The 26,277-nt window shown below is 34.6% G+C and overlaps 1 protein-coding gene across 1 annotated transcript in view; it reads right to left on the bottom strand.

Annotated features, from left to right (window-relative positions):
• Window positions 1-26,277, bottom strand: part of FBXL17 (F-box and leucine rich repeat protein 17) — a 548,560-nt gene that overhangs the window by 144,017 nt on the left and 378,266 nt on the right. The window contains exon 7 of the mRNA XM_025389005.1: window positions 21,111-21,187. Coding sequence (XP_025244790.1) covers window positions 21,111-21,187 — 77 coding nt within the window. The remainder of the gene's footprint in view (window positions 1-21,110; window positions 21,188-26,277) is intronic.

A 26,277-nucleotide genomic window follows, 5' to 3' on the forward strand; every position in this document is an offset into this window, starting at 1 on the left:
TCCCTGCCATTCTACTAAAGTGCAGGATGCTTTTTGGAAATTTGTTTACTTTTATTTTTACTTTGTTAAACACACACACACATACACACACCCCACACATATATTTTTAAAGTCAAATACTACAACTAGCAGTCTCATGCTGTATGCCTCCAAATTCCCAAACCCCAACCACTTTCAACTCATTTAGCTGCTTCTTGCAATTCTTCCCTTCATTCTCATATTTCTAAATAACACATGCACACACACACACACACACACACACACAAACGCAGACACACCTCAGGCCTTGCTTTCAAAGAAGATATAAGCAAAAGGAGGCAGGTCTATTTTTATCTTTATGCTACTCCAAACGTAGGACTTTACACATGATAAATACTCAACAAACACAGTTGATTGGATTAGTGAATACACATGTTCTTTGGTGCTTAAGTGTGATCCATTTAACAGTCTGAAGTGGAGATGCATTCATATACCACAGTCAAGGCAAAGAAACAAATGGGCATACCAATTAAGAACAAGTAGAAAGGAGATAATGAAAGGTAAGAAAGACAAGGAGAGTAGAAACTAGAAAATCCTCCTGAACCAAAAAGTCAGGATAGCCTGGGAATAGAGGTTATGTGAATGAGTTTTACTTCTAGATGCATAATCTTGGCCAATTTACTTAACTTTCCTGGATTCTTGTTTTCTTATCTGTAAAATGAGGATAATGCCTCCTCCCTTCTAGATTTGCCGTGTCTAGTAAGCTGTATAAATGAAAGATGCACTGTTTTTATTGTTGTGTGTATGCATATGTGAATAATAATATCAACAACAACATCACCCTGGCAACTCTGAAGATGAGCTGACTTCCGGTCTAACCAGCAGCTTCTTATAGACATACTGCTAAGGCTTCACCAGGCGAGGGTGAAAATAGAAAGATGTGGGTACACTTGGTAATGAAAAGTATGCAGGGAGAAGATGAAGACAGGTTCCTTGCAGCAGTACTATAAAAAACAGAATTATATTTAGAGCTGCATGTTAATCACCTTTTCTGTTTGTTGGTTTCAGACTCTACCAAGGAAAATCAAGTCTCTTCTTTAGATGGTACACACAGAAGCAATAACAATATTTTACAAATGACAATGGATATCTGATTACCGCTAAAATTTAATACATATACTTGATGGAAAAATAAATTTCATAACATCCTATACTAATGTAATCCATACACTGCATAAAAACTCTATCTTCAACTTTCTATTAAGACAGATATGCCAGAATCTCAAGACAATAAAATCTCACTAGAGAGTATCATATACCAGAACCTCAAATTGCTTTCAGCATCTCCACAATGATTCAGTGCATTAATGTTAAGTGATTAGTTAAAAGCATTTAAATCAACCTTCTGTTCTTGAAATTTTCCATGAATGAAAACAACATCCATTTAAAAAGATCTTGCAAAAATGATTTTGTTGAAAAGAAAAACAGGAACATAGCACAATAAATTATTTTAATGCATTTGGCTAGTGAAGTAGAATACAGCACAAGCCCCTGAATCCTAAGTGCTCATAGATGATAAACATTTAAACACACCTGTGCTCCCTTTAATTTCAGCATACACAGGAAATTATAAAATAGCTGTGCACTTATTCATTAAAATGATCTGCAAATATAAAACTTTAAAGCAACTAATAATACTAAAATTTTGACCTCAAAGCTCTAAATAACCTAAAGGTAAAAAGAAGAAAAATTCTCTTCACATGTGGTATTAGACTTTGCTAGCTGTGTAATTTATATATATATACACACACATACATATATATATGTGTGTGTATATATATATATAAAACACCTTCAACTACTCAATAGTTTTGATTCAATTTAGAGAAAGGGAAACCCCAAACAGAGAAATAAGAATGATATGTGTGAATGTTTTTATGCTTTTAGTGAAAGCACAAGTCAAAACTATGTCTGCAAAATGGAATTAATTCCTACTTAAATTGCTTCATCATTTAAAATGTTTTAAATTAATTATCACAATAATAAAGGTAGAATTTAAGTACTCTGTATTTAAATATTTGAGTAAATTACAAATATATTTACTTGGCTGAAAATGCAAAAGGAAAATTAGTTTCTTAAGGTTAGGTTCCTATGTCCCAGAATTAAAAAAAAAAATTCCTGGGCTAATACTTTAAACATCCTATTGAAATTTTTCCTCTGGTGCTATTAAAGAATCTTGATGATTCTAATAACTAAAAACAAAAAAAGAGATGCAAAACTATGATCATTACCTTGCAAGTGAATATTTTCAAATGACATAAATTTCAAATTGCAAATTTCTCTTGTAGATTTTTTTTTTTTTTTTTTGAGATGGAGTTTCACTTGTCACTTAGGCAGGAGTGCAATGGTGCAATCTCCGCTCACCACAACCTCAGCCTCCCAGGTTCAAGGGATTCTCCTGCCTCAGTCTCCTGAGTAGCTGGGATTACTGGCACACACCACCACGCCCAGCTAATTTTTTTTTTTTTTTGTATTTTTAGTAGAGATGGGGTTTCGCCTTGTTGGTCAGGCTGGTCTTGAACTCCTGACCTCAGGTGTTCCACCTGCCTTGGCCTCCCAAAATGCTTGGATTACAGGCATAAGCCACCATGCCCAGCCATCTCTTATAGATTTAAAACAAACAAAGAAATCACTTATCTTTAAAAAACTCTTGTGCTCCAGACTTGCCAAAATTTTTTCCCACTTCAACAGAGATAGAAATGCTGGATAAAATAAAATAAGCATTCTTTAAAATACATAACTGACTTACTAAGAAAGTAAGAAAAAAATTATGATGCAACTCAGTAATATTTTTCCTAGGTAACTACCTAAGATAAATGAGAACACGTGTTCAAATGAAAGACTTGCATGAGAATGTTCATAGCAGCATTACTTATAATAGTGAAAAAGTAGAAATAACCCAAATGTCCATCAACTGGTGAAAGCATTAAAAAAATGTGGTATAGCCATAAAATGGAATACTATTTAGCAATAAAAATGGATAAAATAATAATACATTCCACAACATAGACAAATCTCAAAATACTAATATATGCTACAACATAGATGAATCTCAAGAAACTTACTAAGAGAAAGAAGGTAGATGCAGAAGACCACATCTTGTTTGATTCCCTGTATACAAAATGTTCAGAATAGACTAATCTATATAGACAATGAATTATTAGTTGCCTGAGATTGAACAGGAACAGGGATCAACTGTAAACAGAGAAGAGGATCTTAATGGAGTGAAAGAAAGTTTTAAAACTGAATTGTGATGATTTCACAACTCTGCAAACTTACTAAAATAATTGAAATGTACACTTAAAATGCATGAATTTTATAATATATAAAGTTGTTTAAACAAGAAAGTAAATGTAAAAAGTTAAGGACCCAAAAATTAAGTATGAATGCCACAGTTACCTTGAGGAAGCTTGCTAATATTTGTGGCCTTTTGAGTTTAATGGCCATGTGGGATAAGGGGAAAAAATATCTCCTCTGAGAATCATAGTCACAGGCCAACCACATGAACCCGGAGTGTGAATTACCCTTTTTTCTGCTCTTAGAAACACCTGCCCAAGAAATAAACTGAAAGTAGTCCAAACTGGGAGTGTCCCAGAGTTCTGGGTGGAGCAAACACAGATCTTTGAAGGCACATCCATTAACATCCATAGGTCACAGTGGGTTCCCACAGATAAAGATCAAATACAAGCTCACAATTAAAAACAAAACAAAAAACACAATTCACTATGAATGAGAGCCAGCAAAAAGAAGAAAAAAAAGAATAAAACCCTGAAGGACTTCAGATTTTAGATTATCAGACATAAGTGTAGTAACAGTATATTCAAACTGTGAAATAGGAAGAGAATTGAAAACATGAGCGAGGCCGGGCGCGGTGGCTCAAGCCTGTAATCCCAGCACTTTGGGAGGCCGAGGCGGGTGGATCACAAGGTCAGGAGATCGAGACTATCCTGGCTAACATGGTGAAACCCCGTCTCTACTAAAAATACAAAAAACTAGCCGGGCGCGGTAGCGGGCGCCTGTAGTCCCAGCTACTTGGGAGGCTGAGGCGGGAGAATGGCGTGAACCCGGGGGGCGGAGCTTGCAGTGAGCCGAGATCGCGCCACTGCACTCCAGCCTGGGAGACACAGTGAGACTCCGTCTCAAAAAAAAAAAAAAAAAGAAAGAAAACATGAGCGAATAACATGTTACTATAAAAAAGACAAAGCAGATTTATGAAAAAGAATCATAATTTCTAGAAAGTACAAAGGTGATCACTGAAATTAAAAATGCAACAGATAGCTTACAGAGTAAATTGAACAGGGCTGATGGAAAAATCAGCAAATCATAAGGAGATGTGAAAATAACACACATTATAGCATAGGGATGGATAAAATAAAAGAGAGATTAATAGATTAAAAACACAGCATGAGAAGGTCTAATATATGGCTAAATGTCCAGAATAGAGATAATGGGAAAAAGGCAATGTTTGAGAAAATAAGGATTGAAACTTTCCCCAAACTAATTAAAGAACTGAGTCCTCGAGTTGAGGAAGATCTATAAATTCTGAACATGATAAATAAAAAGAAACACATAAGAAGAGATATAACAGAAAAGCTGTGGAACACTAAAAGTAAAAATAAGATATTGCAAGCAAAGAAAAAACACAATTACTAACAAAGGAATAATGATTGGCAGCTCTTTCAACATAATGCAAGCCAGAAGACAGTGGGATAATATCTTCAAAATACACAAAAAACATTTTAATTCCTAAAATTGTATACCCAATTAAATATTATTCAAGAACCTGGGTAAACTAAATAATGGTTTGATATTTTAACAGATATTTGTGTGTGAAAGCCTCATACATTTCAGTTAATGAACACTATTTTCCCCATTTTTTAATAAACCAAAAAGTAATAATGTAATCCTACTTATTCTAAATAATTAGGTAAGAAATTGTATCTTATTTTGAAAAAGTTTATGCAAGAAATTAATAAAAAATATTTCTAAAATCATTACATCATAGAAATAAAATAATATTCCATTATCATATAACATGATTTAATTGGAAAATACTCATATTTTCTACCCCCTTTGCAATACTACTGAGTAAAAGTATGTCTGGTTGTCTCACAGAAAAGTTCCCAGGCAAAGAGGAGGAAGAGGTGCCATCGTTAAGCAATGGGAGGAAAAGTACTACAGCCTGGGATAGAGGACAGTTTAGTTCTGGTTCTAGAGCTGGGAGAAACTGGGTCTCAGTTTTCTTCGGAATGAAAATAGTGGCTTCAGAGGAATCAGCATTTTCTCACAGCTCCTACAGCTCTGAAGCTTGAAAAATTTTCAAATTCTATAGGATGCCACTGAAATGTCTGTCCTTCATAATCTCAGAACCAATAATCAAACTAGTGGGAAATACTTCTAGACAGAATTCATAGCATATTATATAATACATTCTTGCAATATTTCCCCACAAATATTTATTTTAACTAGTAAGTTTCCATTCTGATTCCTCATTTCCCCAATCCTAAGAAATCAGATAATAGAAATACTTGTTTTAAAAGATGTTTGCAAAACTGACAGCTTTTTGCCAAGAACACTCTACGCTGGTTAGGGGAGACTAGATGCCTGTCGCCAGTGTTTCCAACAGTAGCAAAGCAAACTGCTAGAGTGTCAAATTTTCAATGACTTGTTTTGTTTTGTTTTGTTTTGCTCTGTCATTTGGAGACCAGACTGAATAGGCACAAGCAAGATTCTGGATAATTTTGCTGCCTTGTATTAGCTAGGTTTTTCTTCCTCATGCAAAAATAAAATAGGAATCTAATGGTACTTATTCCTGTGGCTATGTCTGGACTATACATAAGGTATCAGAGTCCCAGGTGAGGCCAGGACTGGCTGGTCCAGAGGCTGAAGGGAAGGATTTCAGAAACAGCACTGTCATCCCTTCATATGCCTACCTCCTCTGTCTCAATTTTAGGCGTATAAAAAATGTTCTCTTAAAAAGCATGCTAGGCAGAGGAAATAAAAAATGTGGTATCGATGGTGGTTAAATATCTGCCCTCTAATACATATAGAATTGTTTTTACATTTAAAGTCAAATCTGAAGCTGATTTAAAAATCCCTACAGTAGGTAAGAGCTAAGAAACCTTTTCCATGAAAATCTGACCTTTGGTTAACTTCCCAGACCTGTTCCTCTGGCAATTCTAAGGTGGTATTTTAACCATGTTATTAAAAGCAACTATTAGTGCTTATTGTAACAACGACCCCTGATTGATAAATAGCTCTGTCTGGTTTGAGAGAACTATAAATACCTGATGGGGACACCATTGCTTTCGATGACCCGAATGCAATCATTGTTATAACCGGACCTATAATGTGTGGCAATTCTAGAAGCTATGCCTGTTGACTGTTCCAAGATATATTAGGTGGTGGGGGCTTGAAGCTTCCAAGCCAGGGTAATGCCTGTATCCATGCTATGTGGATCTTACCTCCTTATACTTGAGCCTTCATCTGATGGGTGAAAGAAGAGCCTCCTGACTGCTGGGTGAACCGTGATGTAGGACTACCACAAGGTCTCCTACAGAAGCTGACCGCCTGACACTGTCCTCTGGCAAGCTAAGGCTCTTGTCTTGCTGAGTACACTGTGCCAAAGGGTGGCCTATGGTGGCTAAATGTCTAAATATTTAGTTGAATCTAAACTAAATGGGAGGCAAGGCACCGGAATGTTTAAATTTTAATGTTTCTTTTGGTTTCAGGTCTATATGTAACCCAGGATAAACACCATATTGCTAAAGTCATAAAAAATTAATTTAAATAACATTTTAATTCATTCAAAAAATTGTAAAATGTTCATTGAAGCCACTCTGTGAAAAATAGATTATAAGATAGGAAGAAGACAAATAGGGGATATAGTTAAGTGGTTAGCACAGTTATCAGTTGATCTGGCTCTACTGAAATATATTTTGAGGATAGAGTTGACCAGGCTTGCAAATGGATGTGATGAAAGGCAGAAAGAAACTGAAGCATCAGGGAGATCAAAGTTTTGGCCAAGTAAAAAGGTAAATAGTGATGCCATTTACACAGGGAAGAACGGTAGTGGTTATGATGAAGTGATAGAAATGATTGTGAGAATAAACAGCCTTCTACTCTGCATTTAGATTAACCCACTGAAAAGGAAGTACTTACATTAGCCAGTGCAGGGATATGATGCTTTGAAAACAGTGATAATGTGGATCCAGTTTTATAATCAGCATTATATACTTAGCTCTTTTTATGGGAAGCAGGGATGAATAAAGAAGAAAAAGTAGGAAAGTCAAAACACAGCTTTAAGTGTGCAGCACATCATGTGTTAAATTGAAACACCCCCAAAGTTCAACTTTCTTCACTGTTCAAGGAGAAAATCCTTTACTATGTACTTCAGGATAAAGGATTTGCAACTATATGGTGCTTGAGAAATATGCTATTGCTGTAATTTAACTCACTGTATGTGGGCTTCAAGATGCACAGTGGCATTCCAAACCAACTTTTAAAGAAAATTGCATGGAATTTTGAAGACATCAGGAGCGTTCTTAAAAGTTATGCAGAGAAAACGGATTTTTGATAGTTATGAATTATATTTAGTGCTGCCAGATTGCAGGGAACGCTCTTTTTGCCTCAGTATGGTTAAAATTACTGTTGACAAAGTTTTAATTTAAAATTTTAAGGATTTAAATGGAAGAATATAGGTCACAGAATTTTCATTCACTGTGTAAGTATGACTACTGGCAGAAAGCAAGCTTTGTTAGTGAGGGTCCAATTTTGGCCCTGGAGTCCATCTTTTCTGTAGTAGTTGGGAATTGAGTATGTGTTAGTGAGAATAATTTGGCTCTCAGTCAGTCAATCAGTGGACTGAACACGCACAGTTAGAAACCTGCCTGGCACACAACAGAAGCTCAGTTCAGAAAATACTAAATGCATTTGTGAGACAGACTAGAGTCCACACAAATCATATATTACAATCAAAAGCTGGAAGGGATCCGATCTTTCCTACCAGGTTGTAGATTTAGATAGATTTGTAATAGTACAAAAATACACTACACAGCTTCAAAGTCTAATTCTACAATTTTCAACCTGTTTCTTAAAGGTGGGAAAAAAAAGTAAATATTTGTAGAGCCCACTGCATGTAAAAAATATTTTAAAGGTCCTTCCCATTACCAGAAAAACTTGAGAAATTACAGTAGACTTTTAAGTTAAATGCCGTATCTTAAAACAACTAAAAGTGTATGGTATGTAGGCTACTAAATATCAAGACCACATGTTTGAACAATATTTAAAAAGTATATATTATTTTTCATAAATCTGAGAGAGTTGAATAGATTTCAAATCAAGTCTAGGAACGAAGATGAAGCATGAGCTTCGTGCAAAAGACAGCATAATGATAGAAAGGCTGTACCTTTCCCCATAGAGTGTGTGGGAGCGTCATCAGGTTTGTGCTGTTTGGTGTCCTCTTTGTCCTCAAGGACCTCCTCCAGCTCTAGAATCAGCATGTTCCTCCACCGAATGATTAATGTGATGGATAATGTTTACATGTGTGGCATATATTCATGCGCATTCCTTGAATTTTCTGTAGCCCCAAAATATTGTGGAAACAAAAGAATGTGACAGAAATGTGGGGGGAATATGCATTAGGGGAATAAGGGACTAGACTTTATAATAATAATATACTTCACAGGCATGTAAATAACGAATAAATCGTACACTGGTAAGTACAAGCATCAAAAGCTGTGACAACAAAGAAACCAGAAATCATGTGCAAATATCAACATGCTTGACACCTTCATCCCTGTTTCTAGCACTTACACAATTTTGTCAGGGTCCAAGAGACTGAAAAGAAGATATCACTGAATCTGTTCCAATTTATAATCTTTTTGAAAGTTAATCATTTGCAAACCTTGAATGTAGGTGTGTTATAATGGCAAAGTTGAAAACGAATGCTTTAGAGGATTTCACCCAATTTCTTATGTAAACCAGAGCAGAAGGGATGATTCTCAAAAAAGAGCCCAAGTACATTTGCCTCAACATAAAATAGGACTGATTAAATTTCAAACTCTTCATTTATTTTGTAGAGCAGAAATTTTAAATTCCTTATTGCTGTTCAAAATTGGCAGCTTAAATTTTATTTATTATTGATGCACATATATAGGTATGCTACTATATGTGTGTAATAATTTGTATTCATTAACAGTTAATTGGTTACTATAAGATAGAAATAATTTAAAATTTCAAATATACCATCTTCTAGCATATTCAGAAAGTATCATTCTGGATGCATGCAGCTTGGTCGTGAGTTGCTCCCTGTACAAGTGCCTGCTCCTCAGAACACCAGAGACACATCTCTGGACTTCAAACCTCCAAATCTTACTTCATAAGGCTGACTTCGGAGAGATTTCCAAACATACAAAGGGCAAGGAAGGGACTGGATCCTATTAGGATTTCATTGTGATTTTATTTCTAATAGTGGAACAGAAGAATCCTTTATGAGTGGAAATAAAATATCTTCAAAGCAAACTGCTTTCTTGGAGAGGCTCCTAGAGCCATATGTGAGGAAAGAGATAGTAAGTAAGAAAAAAAAAAAAAAAAAAGGGAAATTTTAACCTAAGAAAGAAATAGAGATGATTAAAAATACACAAGTATCAATCATCAAACAGTACTTAGCTAGTTTTCCACATAATTTTTTTTCCTGCTTCTAAGAATTATTTACCATATGAAAGTATTTTGGCAGGCAAAATGAATATCAATATGAACATAATTCATTTGAAAAGCATATATATATATAAGGTGAATAGAAAAGTACCACAACTTTCTGAAGATGGAGTGAATTTTCTTTGTTTATTCCTAATTTTTAGTTTTTTAAAATCTTTCCTCTGCCCGCACTCAGTCATTTTCAATGAAAGCCAAGTCACTTTCAGGCACCTGGCATACACTGCACACAGAGGCACGGAGGCAGGATCAGCCATGTCAACTCAACACAATTGTTTGAAAAGTTGAAAAGTTCAAAGTATTTATTTAATGTCATGCAGATAAACCCAAGGAAAGAAACACACTTGACAGATAAATTCTAGGTGACTGAGTCTATACAAGCCCAAGGGAATGTTTTAGGATAAGGGTGAAAATTAACAGCTTAATATTTAAGTTAAAAGTAAGTTTGATTTACTTAATTAGGAAATTAGATGAACAAAACGGTCTTTTTGCCTAAGGAGAAAGTTCCATTTAATATCTTTCCTACAGTGAAATCATCAATCTGTCTAGTTCTTTGCCTCCCAAAAATATGAGATGGAAGGAATATTAACCCCTGATTTTATAGCTAATAGGATCTGATGTGGAATCTGACGAGGTTGGGAAGGTTGGCACCTTCTACCTCGAGAACAATGTCCATTTTGTATCAAGGAAATCTACCGGTTTTCTACTCTCTAGCAGGTCATTCACTGACAGATCCAGTTCTTACATATATACTGAGAGAGAAGTTGAACTAGAAGAGGATTTTTCAAACTTCTGATCATTGTGTTAAGTGACAAAATTAATCTACTGAGAGTCCAACAAGCACTTAAATGCAAAATGGATTTCTCACTGCAGGACAGAGAAGTTTGAAAGCCCATAAATGTAATACCATACAGTTTTCAACACTTTTCTACTTATTTCCAAATGGCTGGGTCCAAGGGGTCCATTTTCAATACTTACTTAAAACAAATGCAGAAAATTTCAGACACACAAAATCAGAAGGTAATCCCCAGCAAGTTGATGGACTAGCTAAAATATAAAATCACTTCTTCCCAAGTGCCACCTCTAACTTCTCCAAAACTAGAAAATGTGTCTGGGGATTAAGTGAGTGTTGGATACAATAAACTACAAGCTTTTAGTATACTGGGGATCCTTGAATGAGGATGCTTTAAAACCTGTGGGGGAGGGGCTGACTTTGCTGAGTTGTAATGAGAAGGCTGGACCTGTGATGAGGAATATAATAGGTTTTAAGCTGGAGGAATAAAAGGCACAAAATATAGTGACGTAAGATTCGGGATGTAGCACAGACTTAGAAAAATTCAATCAAAGGAAGCAAGGTTCTTTAGAAAAATGGATTATCCCACGTCTCTACCATAATGTGCATAAGAAGAGCCTGGTGTACCTTGACATAATGAGTCCGTGTCAAAAGAAAAAAGGAATCAAATGAAGAAGCCTCTACTATCAAAAATAGGGCAATTTGAGCATCAATAAAAAAAATTGCAATGGATCATTGAGTTTAAAATGATAATTAAACAACAGTTCTTCACTGATCACCTTTATGAGATGATGCAAAACCACTGAATATTTTAAAAACTGGAAAATAAAGGTAAGCAATTATGTACTACTCCTGCCTTTCCTAAATAAATTGAACTCAGGTAAACTGTAAAGCTGACATTTATCTAAGGAAGTCCAGCTAAGAGATGAAAAGGGAAAGACCTTCTGGAGAGGCTTAAGTATGCCAATATTAGTGGATACAAGAATGTGACTCTAATCAGTGATAAATGTACAATATAATGAATTATTTTAATGTCAAATTTATATTGTGTTTTGAGTGTTACTCTCATTTTCTAAATAGGAAAGTTGGGAGGTGTTTGTTTTGTTTTTATTTTTTTCTTCAAAATAAATCATGTGTTAAATGTCTAACACTAGTAGGCTAATTAGTAAGTAGTGAAGTAGGTTTAGTCCAACATCAGCTGGTGAGGACAAAATTATCTTTAAGAGCAGGTAAAACCATACGAGAGCACTAGGGAGAAGTGATATGGTTTGATACTTTAGAAGAAAGGGATGCAGCTCTTGGCCTTTTTCTCCCTTTTTGCTCCTACTTTTCATTATATCTCAGAAAATGAGGAACACTACAGCTAAAGAGAAAGAAGTAGGTAGAACACAAAGCCACATTGAAGAGGGATTTGATTTTTATTTCTCAGAGAACATTCTTGGATAGGCTCTATCAGGAGAAGAAAGTTAATGGGGATGGGTGCAGTGGCTCATGCCTGTAATCCCAGCACTTTGGGAGGCCAAGGCATGCAGGTCACTTGAGGTCAGGAGTTTGAGACCAGCCTGGCCAACATGGTGAAGCCCTGTCTCTAATAAAAACACACACGCACACACACAAATTAGCTGGTCATGGTGGTATGTGCCTCTAATCCCAGTTACTGGGGAGGCTGAGGCAGGAGAATCACTGGAACCTGGGAGGTGGAGGTTGCAGTGAGTTGAGATCTCGCCTCTGCACTCTAGCCTGGGCAACAGAGTGAGACTCTATCTCAAAAAAAAAAAAAAAAAAAAAAAGTTAATGGGCAACTGAGGGTAAATGATGACACTGAGGCCTGAGAACTTCAGAGTGTAGGGTTAAGAAAGGAATTCAAGAAAGCAATTGCTTACAATTCTAGGAATAGTACAGTTATGTATCCCTAGAAATATCTGCACTTTAAAGCTACTACAAAAGTATCTCATTGAATGTTGTCTTAAATTGCTTTAAAATTACTACTTAAATAAAGAAATAATTCTTATATGAAAAGCAGAGAAATTTGAGAAGTCATCTGCAAGGGGGAAATTTTAATTTTTGTTTTGCAAATTAATTAAAATCTGTCAGGCCTCAACTTCCTCATCTATTGAAAATAGGTAATACTACTTCTTTCATAAGTTAGTTATAATAATTTTAAAAGAAGATTAAAAAACTTTAACTCATGAAGAATTATATACATTTTTGAAATCATTTTAGGAAAATATTTGTTGAATACATCAATACATACTGAGTATCAATGACAGCCTCCCCCTTTCAGCTAGAGAACACTTACTCATGACATGCAACTTACATTTGGTATCAGCATGGCAAAGTTATAGTGAATAAGTAAATTAAGCCTATTAAGTTCTAGAAGAATATAATTAGAGCTCATGTGGTAGCTGTTTATGACACTGCATTTTCATATGCAATTTAACAAATATGGCTGTCTGGATTTAGTAATATTTTTAAGGCTCTGACATCTGGAAAAATCCTACTGGAAAAAAAAGTGTTGCTAATAATAAATACATCACATCACTGACCTCTGAGTGATTATGCAAGACACTGACTTAATATTGAATGCATACTATAGTGTTACTCACAAATTATGTAAACCTGAAGCTCTCCAGGTCTCAGTTTCCATGTCTACAAGCTTGAATATTAATAGTACCTACCTAAATTGGAATATTAATAAAATTAAATGAATAATGCCCACAGAAAACATCCAATACATTTTAGCTATTTTATCTTTATTATTATTGTTATGAAAGCTTGTTATTTGACTTATTTCTAATTTAACTGGATACTTGATTAGTGATAACCCAAAGTAATATTTCCTTTTACATAATACATGTTAATGGAAATTGTTACCATGCGAATGCTGAATAAGACAGGAAAAATCACAACAAAAATTGGAACTTACACGGAATTTTCAACTAGAATATTTTCATAAGGTTTCTTCAAAAATTTGTCCGTGTTTGCATGTAATCACTTTGGATGATTTCTGTTCTTTCTTTAGAATAACCAACATGTACAAAAGCTTCCACTCAGACACCTGTTCTTGCTCTGAGCCTTTCCAAGGTTGTTCTGCCTCAAATGCCCTTCCTTCTCCTCTCTGTTCTCCCATGTCTCCTCTTCTACAAATCCTTCCCCAAATATTGCAGTCTATGATGATTCTGCCTTCTCTTGAGCCCCAACATGTCATAGGTAGAAAACTTTACGTGGCTTACATCTTCCTTCTCAACACAAGAGTACTTCCCATCTATCTCTGTATTTTCCAGAGCACCCTGCCAGTAGCATGCACACACAGAGTAAACATTTGCTGAATGAAACAAAAATAATAAAACCAGTCCAGAATGAATCCCAGGATTAGAAAGGAATTTAAAGATCATATAGGCTGATTTCCTACCCAACGCTTCCATCTTTCCACATCCTCCCTCAGATATTATCTCTGCTTGAATAGTTCTCATAATAGAGAACTCACTACCACTCAAGACATCTATTTTCAGGAAGTTTTAAACATTAGGAAACCATTTCTTGTTTGGGATACTGGAAGTCTAGCATTGTTGCAATTATCTTGGTATTCATTCCAGCTCCATTTAGAACTATCCATCAGCGATATAATACTGATAATGGCCAATAATAATTCTATACATATACCTTTAGATAGTACTTGGAAAACAATGCTTGGTCTGCATATCCAAGGGTACTGTGCAATGAGGATTAAAGATAGGAACTTTGTGAAAAATGATGCTTTATATGATTTGGGCCTAATTTCCTATACCTATAGAAGACTATTTCAAAGACTAATATTAAAAATAGCTAGTTAAAATTAGACACTATACTTCAGAGATGCTAACAGGAATTGAAAAAATAAAAGATGGAAAGTTAATATTTCAGTTAATAGTTAAATATGTAAATTTATAATGTAGCTACAAAAACTAATTTGGAACAACAACATATATGTACTTTGAGGGGTAAGAAAGTTAAGGGGTAAGCACACAAAAACAGGTTTATTTGTCTTTTAAATGAAGGCCAGACTGTTTCTTAATTAAAAAAAAAAAAAAACAAAAAAAAACGATTAAATGTGAAACTAGAGCTAATCTTTGAATTGGTTGTGGTGGTATTTTCTTGAACAAATGTTTTAAGAAGTCCTTCTCAATTGATTTGACATTTGTAGTCTATTCTAGCAAGACACAGTGATAAGAGTTGTCATTGCTCAGTCTTTTATTTCAAGGTTACTTAGCTACAGTCTTAGGATGACCTAGGAAATAGGAAAGAATGTCAACCATTTATTTGCTGTTGAGCAAAGGAGAAAGGAGAAAAGCTTAATAATTAAATACCAAATTTTGGGTGAAAAATCATTTCCATTATGTATTAGTCTGCTTTCGTGCTGAGGATAAAGACATACCCCAGACTAGGTAATTTATAAAGAAAAAGAGGTTTAATGGACTCACAGTTCCATGTGGCTGGGGAGGCCTCACAATCATGGTGGAGGGCAAAAGGCACATCTTACATGGCAGCAGGCAAGAGAGAATGAGAGCCAAACGAACAGGGGAAACCTCTTATAAAATCATCAGATCTCGTGAGACTTATTCACTATGATGAGAACAGTATGGGGGAAATGGTCATTATGATTCACCTATCTCCCATTGGGTCTCTTCCACAACACATGAAAATTATGGGAGCTACAATTCAAGATGAGATTTAGGTGGGGACACAGTCAAACCATACCACATTACTAAGAAAAAGAACATAACACCTGCTAAATGTAACTCTAGGAATATAAATCTAGTAATGGGGTACTCTAGGAATAAAACAAAATTTAGAAATGGAGAGAAATAACTTTTAAGATGAACACATAAACAGGGGAAATTTGCAAGGATAGATTTAGCAAGTTAGAACTATTTTGTTAGAAACAATAAAAGTTATCTATATCTAAATAATAGAATGGAAAAAAAGTGCGAATAATCAACAGTAAATATTAGGACATTCTTTTTGACTTACAAATGTCTTTTCTAAAGTTCTTCTCTATCACCTTACAACTATTAGAGTTATTCCTGCTGATAAAAGGAGTGGAATCTTACCTAGTGATCTTGGAGCAGTTTAAAATACTATTTAAAAATGAAACAAAATATAAAATGAAAAAAAAAAAACCAGGAATTTCATTTAAAATGGGAGATCATTACACGTAATGCATACCTAATAATATAAAACATAAAATGATATAATAAAGAGCAAAATTATTTTGGGTGTAGAATTTTTTTTTCTTGAATAATTTATCAATGCTAGTCTGGCAACAAAAGGGATACCGGGGTAACCCAGAATGCTTGTTGGGGTTTCTTTCATTTCTTTTGTATTTACTTTGATGATGTATCCCAGATCCTAATTTGGGTTAACTAACAGCTTAAAAGGGTTGGTATCCCAAGGGGAGGTAGGTAAGGAACAACCTTTTAATCTTCCAATAGTATTAGAAGGTCAACAAGGCTGGGGTGAGGCGTGGGTTACACCAAAACAATGAATAATGTCACCAGGCCAATCCCTGCCATTCTTCTTGTCTGGAAAAGAAGATGCATTACTTTTTTTTTTTTTTTTTAAATAAGCAGGCTAGCCTATCCTTTGGATCCTACCAGCATTATCCCTTTAGGAATGCAGAAACTGAACATCTGCATCTAGCACATGGTCCAGCACACACAGTGGGTGCTTAATCAATACTTTTTGACAGAATATTATGTTTGACAGAATGAATTTTTTTTAATCATGTCTGACATATGGCAGCCCAACTAAAACGACATCTCCAATCATAATCATGGACAAAGTGATCTCCTTGACTTGGAAGACCTTTTGCCCAGAGCAATTCAAAAGTTTTGTCAAGCCACATGGTTATGTTAAAAAGCCCCAGATCAGTACTGCGATCAAGAATACGAGGCAGCCAAAGACAGCCCCAGGACAGCAGTCCACGGGTCTGTAGAAACCACACAGAAGGATGTGGAGTGGTACTGAGTGAGCCTGTGGGTTGTCAGTGACCTTGTATGCCCCCGAACAACAATGTCAGTATGTATTTACAGTCCTCTTTAATTAAAGATTATTTCACTACTTAAAAAGGGAAACAAAAAGATATCTCTAGAGTGTATTTCTAGGGCCCACAGGAGTGCTAAAGTGAAAAAAAAAAAAGTGATAACTCTGAAAGAAACCTGGGTCATTTTACAACTGCCCCCGGCACAAGGGTCACAATGGTAATATTCACTGTGGAGACACTAATGGAGATAAGCACTTTATTCATCCATCCCATTTATTATACCATATGAAGTGCTGTGCGGCCCAAAAGAAAGACTGCTTCCTCCGTAGGCCTGATTGATACAGGTTGATTTTCTCCTTCTTGTCTTCCTCTTAATCCCAAGGATACACTTTCCTGAAGGAAGTACATTTTTTTTCTTTCTCTCTCTCTTTTTTTTTTTTTTTTTTGAGACAGAGTTTCACTTTTGTCGCCCAGGCTGGAGTACAATAGCATGATCTCGGCTCACTGCTACCTCTGCCTCTCAGGTTCAAGTGATTTTCCTGCCTCTGCCTCCCAAGTAGCTGGTATTACAGGCATGCACCAGCACGCCCAGCTAATTTTGCATTTTTAGTAGAGACAGGATTTCACTATGTTGGTCAGGCTGGTCTCAAACTCCTGACCTCAGGTGATCCGCCCACCTCAGCCTCCCAAAGTGCTGGGATTACAGGCATGAGCCACTATGCCCAGCCTTGAAGGAAGTAAATTTTCAAAAGAAATTTGAGCAAATAGGTAGGTTGGGAAGTACTCACTGACAAATTGTTTCAGGAACAAAGAAAAGCATAAGGGGAGCAATGAGAAAATTATCCACATAAAATGAAAGTAGCACAAAGGAGAGATAGGTAAGAAATCTAAGACAGGAAGGCAAATGAAAGATTTTAGACTTTTTGCTGTTGCTGTATCTTTTTCTATTCCTTACTAACAATCTTGTTTAGCTAGCTTAGCTCTGGAGATCAAGTAGGCACTAATGTAGGTCAAATTTCTAAATAATGATTTCCACAAACAGAAAAGCCACACTTGGAAGAGGAGAAGGGCTAATTCCTCGTCAGAGGGAGAGAGAAAGAAGATTCTGTATGATACGAACTGCCAATTAATGAGTGTCGACTATGCCACCAGGCACTACATGAGTGTTTTATATTGATTTTCGCTAACGTATGTGGCACGTATCATCATGTGAATTAACAGATGGCAAAACTAGGAAGTAACTTGCTTTAGGTTACAAAGAAAAGAAGTGGCAAAGCTGGAATTTTAACCGAACTCTCTAACACCTAAGTTTGAGATTTTTTCCACAACACTGCTAATGACATACATTTGTACAGTGATACAGGAATGACAATATTATATTTCTCTTCAGGGAGCAATTTCCCCAGACTGTATTTTCTATTTAGCTGTGTCTGAATTATTGATTTGTTTATAATTGCTACCCTTTACCATAAAGATATATGTTCCATTTGGGGAGTAAGAAGCCTATTAGCATGATCGTTTTCTTTATGACAACTATATCATATATCAATTAAAATAAACATAACTCCGTAACAGCCTGGGCAGGTGTTACTAAGTACTATAATACTACATTTGACACCTGTGAGAATCTTGACAAAAATTACAAGTTATATGCCAGGTGAGGAGCTGTTTCTGAATCAATGAAGCCTGTAAAAGAAATTAAAAATCTCAGTATACCATACTAAAATAATGTACATATCCACCACCACAGAAAGAGGGGGCCAAAAACAGACTCACCAGCTTGAATACGAGTAAAGCAATAGGAAGCAGAACCATGGGGTAGTCTCTTAAAGGATGAATTGCCCACCTATCAGATGTACATCAAACTTTAGAATTTCTAAGTAGCTTCAATAATCAAAAAGTCCTATAGAATATGTTTCTACTTGTCCAGTCAAAGAAGGAAAAGGGCATCTGTTTTTCCTTCTTAGAATTTGTAATAATAGGGTAGGGGGAACACAGTCTCTCCAGCAGAGCAGTTACCTTCAATAACATGCTTTTCTCTGGTTACAATGAATAAGCTTTTTGCTGCCTCTTTGACAAAAATTACCCATATAGCATTGGCATTGTAGTGGGTGAAAAGATGAGATAAGCTGAGCTTTCAGTAATTTGTTTAATTTTATAATCAAATAGCAATTGTAGTACAATCTCATCACCTATCAACCTTTCCCTCTCTTCCTCAATTGTGCCCCAACATTTCGGAGAACAGAATCAACAGATGCAAAGACTTTCACCATGAACCTTTTGAATACTTGAAATTCTAGTGAAGAAGGAAGGTAAGATGGGGCAGAGAGCTTGAGAGCTGGAGGGACCAAGGTGCAAGAAAACTCATAATCAATTTCTTATCGCCATGGAGAGGAAAGTCCACAAAATTTTCACTTCTGATTCTGCTCAAACGGACAAGATCAGTTGTCAACTTTGCCTGACATGATCTTCATTTAGGCAAGTTTTACAAAATGACTGGTTGGGCCCCACTTCATAGAAATTCTAATTTGAATAGTTTTAGGTGAGGCTTACATGTCAATGTTTTAGAAACTCTTCAGACAGTCTAATGTGCAGACAGGGTTGAGAAACACTGAAATAAAATAATTCAGAGACACAAATAAATGTAAACCATATTGGTAAGGTTTTAACATAAACCTCTTCCAAGACTTAGGAAAGGAAAGGTGGCAGAAAAATTCTAAGTGAATCTTGTTTTTATCCCACTCCTGTAGAAAAACAACACTTACTAGCAGTGTACACTGTGCTACTCACAAGGTTAGGTACCAGATACATACAGAAGCATGAAGTCAGACATTAATTCCTCATTTTACAACTGAGGAAACGGAGTGTCCTATATGTGAAGGAACTTCCCTAAGGTCAAAGAACAAAGACAGAACTTGATCCCAGATCTGTCGCAACTCCAGAGCTTTTTACCTTCTCAATATCTTCTGGAACATTCCTTTTTGTACTTGATAACTTAATAGTAGGTACTGGGCACTGCCTTTGTTATGACACAAAGTATCTCTATGCCTTCAGAATAAAGTGTGCCTTTAGCAACATTTTACACCGCAGAACCTCAGAGGAGTTCATTATAAGGGATTTAATCCATAACTCCTGGCTATTAGCTACCTGACAATTGGCAGTGAAAAAGGGAGAAATACACAAAAAGACTGGAAGAGCAGCTTGTGACAAGTTTCAAATGAATGAATGAAAGTATTAGTTGATTGACAAATCTACATGGGTATATATACAATATACATATATAATACACACACACTCTTTCTCTCTCGCTCAATATGCCCTGTGTTGGTCAGGGAGAACTCTGTAGGACCTAGACAATGCTAGACGTAAGAAGTTTTAGAGAGTTAACCATGTCTAAGTAGCAATCTAATTGCCAATCCAGAAAACAATGTAAGTAAAGAAAAATATATCAAAACATTACTTTTACAAGGCAAAATTAGGAAAAAAACTCACAACCCAGAAACATTATGAATAAGACATATTCTCCAAAATAAACTGAAATTAGGTGTGTTTTTAAATTAAAAACATTAGAGTATTTTTAAAATTATAACTTCAGTAGAGTTTTTCAAAAAGATGAATTTAGTAGCTAATAAAAGACAACTCTCCCATCCATGGCAGATGGTCAGTGTGACATCCTAGGACTGGAGTCATTTATTATTACATGTCAGAGCTAACAATACCAACTTAATGGATTATTAACTTCCCTCGAGATAGAAAGCATATTCTCAAATTTAAATGAAGAAATCAAAAAGTCAGAAAAAATAAAAGAAAACCATTTCATTCTCTTATAAAGTCTAATGTATTTTCTGGTTAAAACACTGTAATTAGATTAAATACACAAATGGTTAAGAAAAAATTTATAAAATTAAACAAAAAAAGGAAGGGCTAGGTTATTTTTATTACTCCAACAATATGACTTCATATTTTTCATAATTGTAGAAAACAACTTGCTTTGTGCCACTTTAAAAGAATATTGAAAATTAAGATAATTTAAAATGTTGCATATAAATGTATGCCCTTTACTTCCTATATCCACAAATGGACATTTCCAATGTTTTTCAGAATTTAAAGCGTTAAGAAGTTTGGCATTTAGAATGTCAGCAGATATGCCTTTGACACGATATTACATTAAGCAAATAAACTCAATGTAATAATTTTCTTAGTTATATTTATTATGCCCATTTTATTGTTAAACTTATTTATTGTTAAACTTATTTTCATTGTATACCTCTTTTAGCCATACTTTTTAATTTTGTGTGTGTGTGTGTGCAAATGTACATGTGTGCATGTGTGTGTGATTGCATGTGGCAATGAAGTAATATGCATATTCATTTTACTCTGGTTCTTAGCTCATAATTTTTTTATTTTTAATTTTTGGTACGGTCAGAATGAGCATAAAAAACAGTCTCTAAGATATAGTTCTTGATTTCTTTTAAAAAAACTTTCAATGATTTTGTAACTTTTTATTCTTAGAAAGGATTAGGACAATGGTTCATTACCTACCATAATCTGTGATTTTACAGGACACCAAATATAGTTCTTTCAGGTTTTGTCCTTCCTTTGCAATGACCTCCACACACCTGAAACATACAAAAAGTGGTGAGTTATACTAATGCATTTCAAGTTAAATTAGCAAGGGTTTGAATATAACAGGAAGAGGTAAGCATTTGGTGAATGCCACAGCTTCTTTCAAGGTGTTGCAGGAAAGGTATTATATTCCCTGCTTTAAAGTCAAGTGCTGTCATACCTAACTGACTTTATTTAAATACATTTATGACTAGTGCATCTTTTAAAACCAAAGAGCTTAGAAAGAAATATTCCCATAAAGGTAATGTTACATTTGGTAATAAAAGACTAGTAAACATATGCTACTTAATGAATATATATTTATATAATTAAATAATAAAATAATAATAGAACTGTAGAATATAGATAGATCATTATTACAGGTAGAAGGTTATACACCCATGGTTAATGAGCTCATGGTTAATATGCTCAATTATTAATGATGGAATTAGGTAACACTGAAATAATATTTTTGCAAAATTTTATTCAATTTAATATCAAATATGTTCTAAAAAGCTATAATTTTACAGATTAAAGATGAAAGAAAATATGTACATGTAACTTTAAAATATCTTATTCTTAATATTGTAAATAAGTTGTTGTAAAGGTTTAGGCCATTTTAACAATATAGATATAGATATGTAAGACTGTCTTTTCTGGTTTTATTTAAGTTAAAAAAATTTTTTTTATGGTGCGCTCTGATCTAATAGGCCTAGTAGAAGTTGTATTACAGAATTGAATGAACTTTAAAAATAATGATTAACAATATTATCTATTTTGTGGCTCAGTTTCCTATAATATCAGAAAAATTTGTGCAGTCATACAGACACACAGGCAAATGCACCTTTCAATGCAGTCCCTCTTTTAATCTTTATAAATAACAGTTAAGTAAAAGGGTAAAAGCAAAAAGAGTCATTAACCTTTTCTAGAAAGTAAGGATCAAGTAATTTGATACCTGTGTGCATAATCTATCAAAAAATTACTCAGTATCCATCTCTGTCTTTCCTATATTTTATTTGCTGTCTGGCTTATTTGTAGGAATCTTCATAAAATGTCAGGAAATTTTATACAATTTTACTTCACATAATTCATTATTGAAGGTTAAATTAGTTATAGAGAAGACATATATTTCTTTTAAAAAATTTTTATGGAATTTTGTTTTAATGGAATGATAAACATTTCAAATTTCCTCAGAACAACCAAATAAACATTCTATCTCTTCCACTATTAAAAAAAACTATAAAAAAATGGATAAATTTTTCCATGTCTAAAACGAGAAACTTAAAACAGCAAGACAATGCAATTATGACTGATACAGGTTGTGAGGAAAATTTTAAAGCTAATTCCATGTCCTTTGGTTTTTACATAATATTTAAATAAATTCATTATAAAAAGAATAAAAACAGAAATGAAACATTACCAACAATAACAACCTTTTATATGGTAAAAACTATTTTTACATGCTAAGAGTACATAAAAAGGCCCTAGATGACTGTAATATCCTAAATTATTAAAAAATAATCTGACGACTTTCAGTCAAATAAAATATACATATCTCACTGTCCTCTTCCACTACCTACCAAAAAAACAAACAGATCCAGTATTTCGCATGGCCACCAAAAATCATTAATTGTAGTTTGTTCTCATGCTCTATTTGAATAGTTCAAAATGTCTGATTTATATTTGATTATGCTCTAAACAAGTGCAATATCCTATTTATCTTCCTTGTACTTGATTTTACATCAGATATGCTATAAGCACATAAGACATACAGATGACTAAAAATAGCAAATGACACAATTGACTTCACTGTACAAGCCAAGTCAAATGTTAGTACATAGGCAACAAGAACCAACATTTATATAAAATAAGATGATCACTCACTGGATAAAGACTTCCTAAAAACTGATAAAAGGTCATGAGCATCAGGTTTCCCCGCTATTGAACAGAGAAAAGTTCATGAGGTGTAGACAATTATGAATACCTATTATAAAATCATTTAGCACACTCAGGAGGCAATACAGTGGCCAAGAGATAACACATGATTAAGAGTAAGCAGTGCCTTTCAGATAAAAAAGGGAGAAATATAAGAGAAAAGCAATTTGCTTTCTATAAAGAATCACCTAGGATTTTTGCTGTTCTTGAAAGTTCAGGTAAACAGGGTTTTCCAAATACTTTTAATTACCCTGATCACAGCCAGTGTGCTAAAAGTCATGTACAGCATAAAATTAATTTCTGAAATAAAAATTCATTGTGACAAAACCATACCCTTGGAAAACCTGTAGCAAAATATTAATTTTACATCTGTTATGGATTTTACATTTGAAAAGAGAAACCCCAAATTCTGTGATTTTGGACAGAAACGTCATATATATTGAGACACAAAATTGAGTGGTTGCAGTAGGTAGATAAAGTAGCTGTTGTTTTAAGAATTGAAAATGGAAGTGGTTTGTATTATCCCATTACTACAAATTGGTGGAAATGGAACACCACCTCATGTTCCTGGCTAGTGTCTGAAGTCTCATAATCCATCTATGTCGTGTTTCCCAGGTAGCATGTGATGACAGCAGTTCACGATGAGAGATTGAGGGTGCTGACTATCCTTTTCTCCTGAAACTTTCAGAGTCCATTCTATAACATGTTTACAAGTAGTACATAACACAAGTCTGTGAACATATTTACTTTAAATAATTCCACTGTTTTACAAAGAATCTTGGCTCTAGTCATAACCTTTAGTGTATTAAAATCAGAGCAATTTCTAGTTCGCTGTATAGTACGTATGCACAAAACAAAGTCATAAATCTTAGTATGGACTACAGGTACAGCAAGTTAAGAGGTATTTATAAACTGATACCAATAAAAGAGAGAAATGTGGGCAAAGCAATAATCTTGAAGTGAGGAGGAGAGTGACTGAACCAAAGACCACATGTAAAATGTTTACTTCTTCATCACCTTTCTTACTCACAGATTACATAGAAGAATATTCATTAATCATAGTGATGAATTAGTTTGGTCCATAGGAGCAAGCCATGAGTCTCTAAACTCACAATATAGAATTCAAATTTTTCCTATTCTTCCCCAACCCTTTGTCCCCATCATTCCTATAGGCAAAGCTCAGAATATCACATGGCCATTCTCTATGAATCAGTAGGTTCAAAGATTTCCCACTTCATGTATGAAAACATAAGAAGTTATAAAATTTAGGAAAAGAACTGTGTCCTTACAGAAAGTAACGATGTATAAGATAAATAAGAAAAATTCATAACATGGGAAAATGGCATAGTGGATAAATGCTGAAGAATATCAAATACTTTTAAAGTAGCTCATGAATGTCAAGCACAATTAAGATTACTAAACCCTAAGGAGAGATCTGTCTTAACAAGAGAGAATAAAGGAATCAAAAGACATGCTAGTCTCCCCTTCAGGGAATCACAGAACAATCACGTACATTTTTTGGAGCCCTACATCATCATTCTCTACAAGATAAGTCCATATGAAAAAGTTCTCCAAAAAAAAGTCTTAGGTTCATTTAAATATACTTTAATTTATTCTGAATTGCCTACCTTCAGTTTATTTTCCTGCTTTTATGTTTTGGCAGGGGTCTGAAGAGAATTTAAAAAAAACCCACAACATTGCTACCATTGTAAATTCTTGAGTAACAGCTGTTGAATACATATATATATAAACTCTTTTGGAATACAGAAAAAGGGCCAGAAAATACTGCTCCAAAGTATCCTAAGCATCCAGAGTTATTTTTGATAATAATGTAACTTTATGCTCACTTGCTTTTGATAATGTTCTAAAATGCACCTGAAACATCTGATGAAATATGAAAAGCAACAGAAAGGTTACTTTGGTAAGCTAGATAGGATTTTTTTTCAAAGATGAGAAGGCATTACTTATTTTCAGTGGAAGGAAAATCTGTCTCCTTAGCAATAGATTCCTAATCATATGATTTATGTGAAGGGTAAAGGTTAATGAATTAAGCTGTGTAAGCTTCAAAACTATCAAAGGAATTCAAAAGAGCCTTGAATTATGGAAAACAATGGCCCATTCTACATATATACCAAATTTTTATGTTTTTTTGTCTCCTACTCAAAAGCTAGAACATGGCATTAGTGACAATTGAAAAGAACTAATGAGGAAATATGACTACATCGCTTGCAATAGGAGTGTCCTAGGAGACCTTGTTACTGTTTGTGATTTGCTTTAAACCCAAAAGAAGCTAATTGGAGCTGCCAGACACTGGTTTGCAAATCTCACTTTAAAGGACAGGCTCAATCACCTCAGATGTGTGAAAAGAAATGTCCCTATTAGAGATGCATTAGTATGTGGCTTGGTGAATTTCTAAATAAACTTTAGGATGTTCTTTCCTAAGTCACTTTCATATTTGAATAATAGATATATCTTTAAGTGAAATACAAATGCAACAAGACAAAACCAACCCCACAGATCTAAAACAAAGAACTATGAAGAGGGCCGGAAAGTAATTGGCAAATAAGTGCATCTGGGAGCTAGGTATATTTAGGTTGAATAAACATGTGGATCAAAACTCAAAACTCCTGAAACAAACAAATCATAAAAGTGATCTATTTGGGGTTTCAGAAACAGAATCTCATTTTCATCATTTCTTGAAAGTAAGCAAGCCAAGAATCCAACCTATATTACATAGATTGTAAGTGGGCAGGGGCTTAAGTAGCTATAACACATACACATACACACACACACACCCCCACACATGAAAGGAGTAAAAAGTGTTTACGAGATCTAAAGAGAGTAACAAGAGGGCAAACAGTCCAATTCCATGCTGCAGAAGCTCATCCTGACTAATTCATACATGGGTCATTTAAATGATAGCAGAGGTCACCAGAACACAATTGGGTATCTTACAGAAAGAATAATGATATCTGATTGATTTTTCTAAAGCTCTAAATGAAGTTTTACTGAAGAATAATCCAATCCCAGTGCAGCAAATGAATGGGTATAATTTATAGGTTTACTCTGCTTTCAGAAAATGTACAATATAAAAGATTTCTATGCACAAAAGAGAAAAATTTACAAGTCAACTTTTACAAGATGAGTCAATTCGAGAATCTATTAATAC

Source organism: Theropithecus gelada, chromosome 6 (genome assembly GCF_003255815.1).
Source record: "Theropithecus gelada isolate Dixy chromosome 6, Tgel_1.0, whole genome shotgun sequence".
NCBI classification, from domain to species: domain Eukaryota; kingdom Metazoa; phylum Chordata; class Mammalia; order Primates; family Cercopithecidae; genus Theropithecus; species Theropithecus gelada.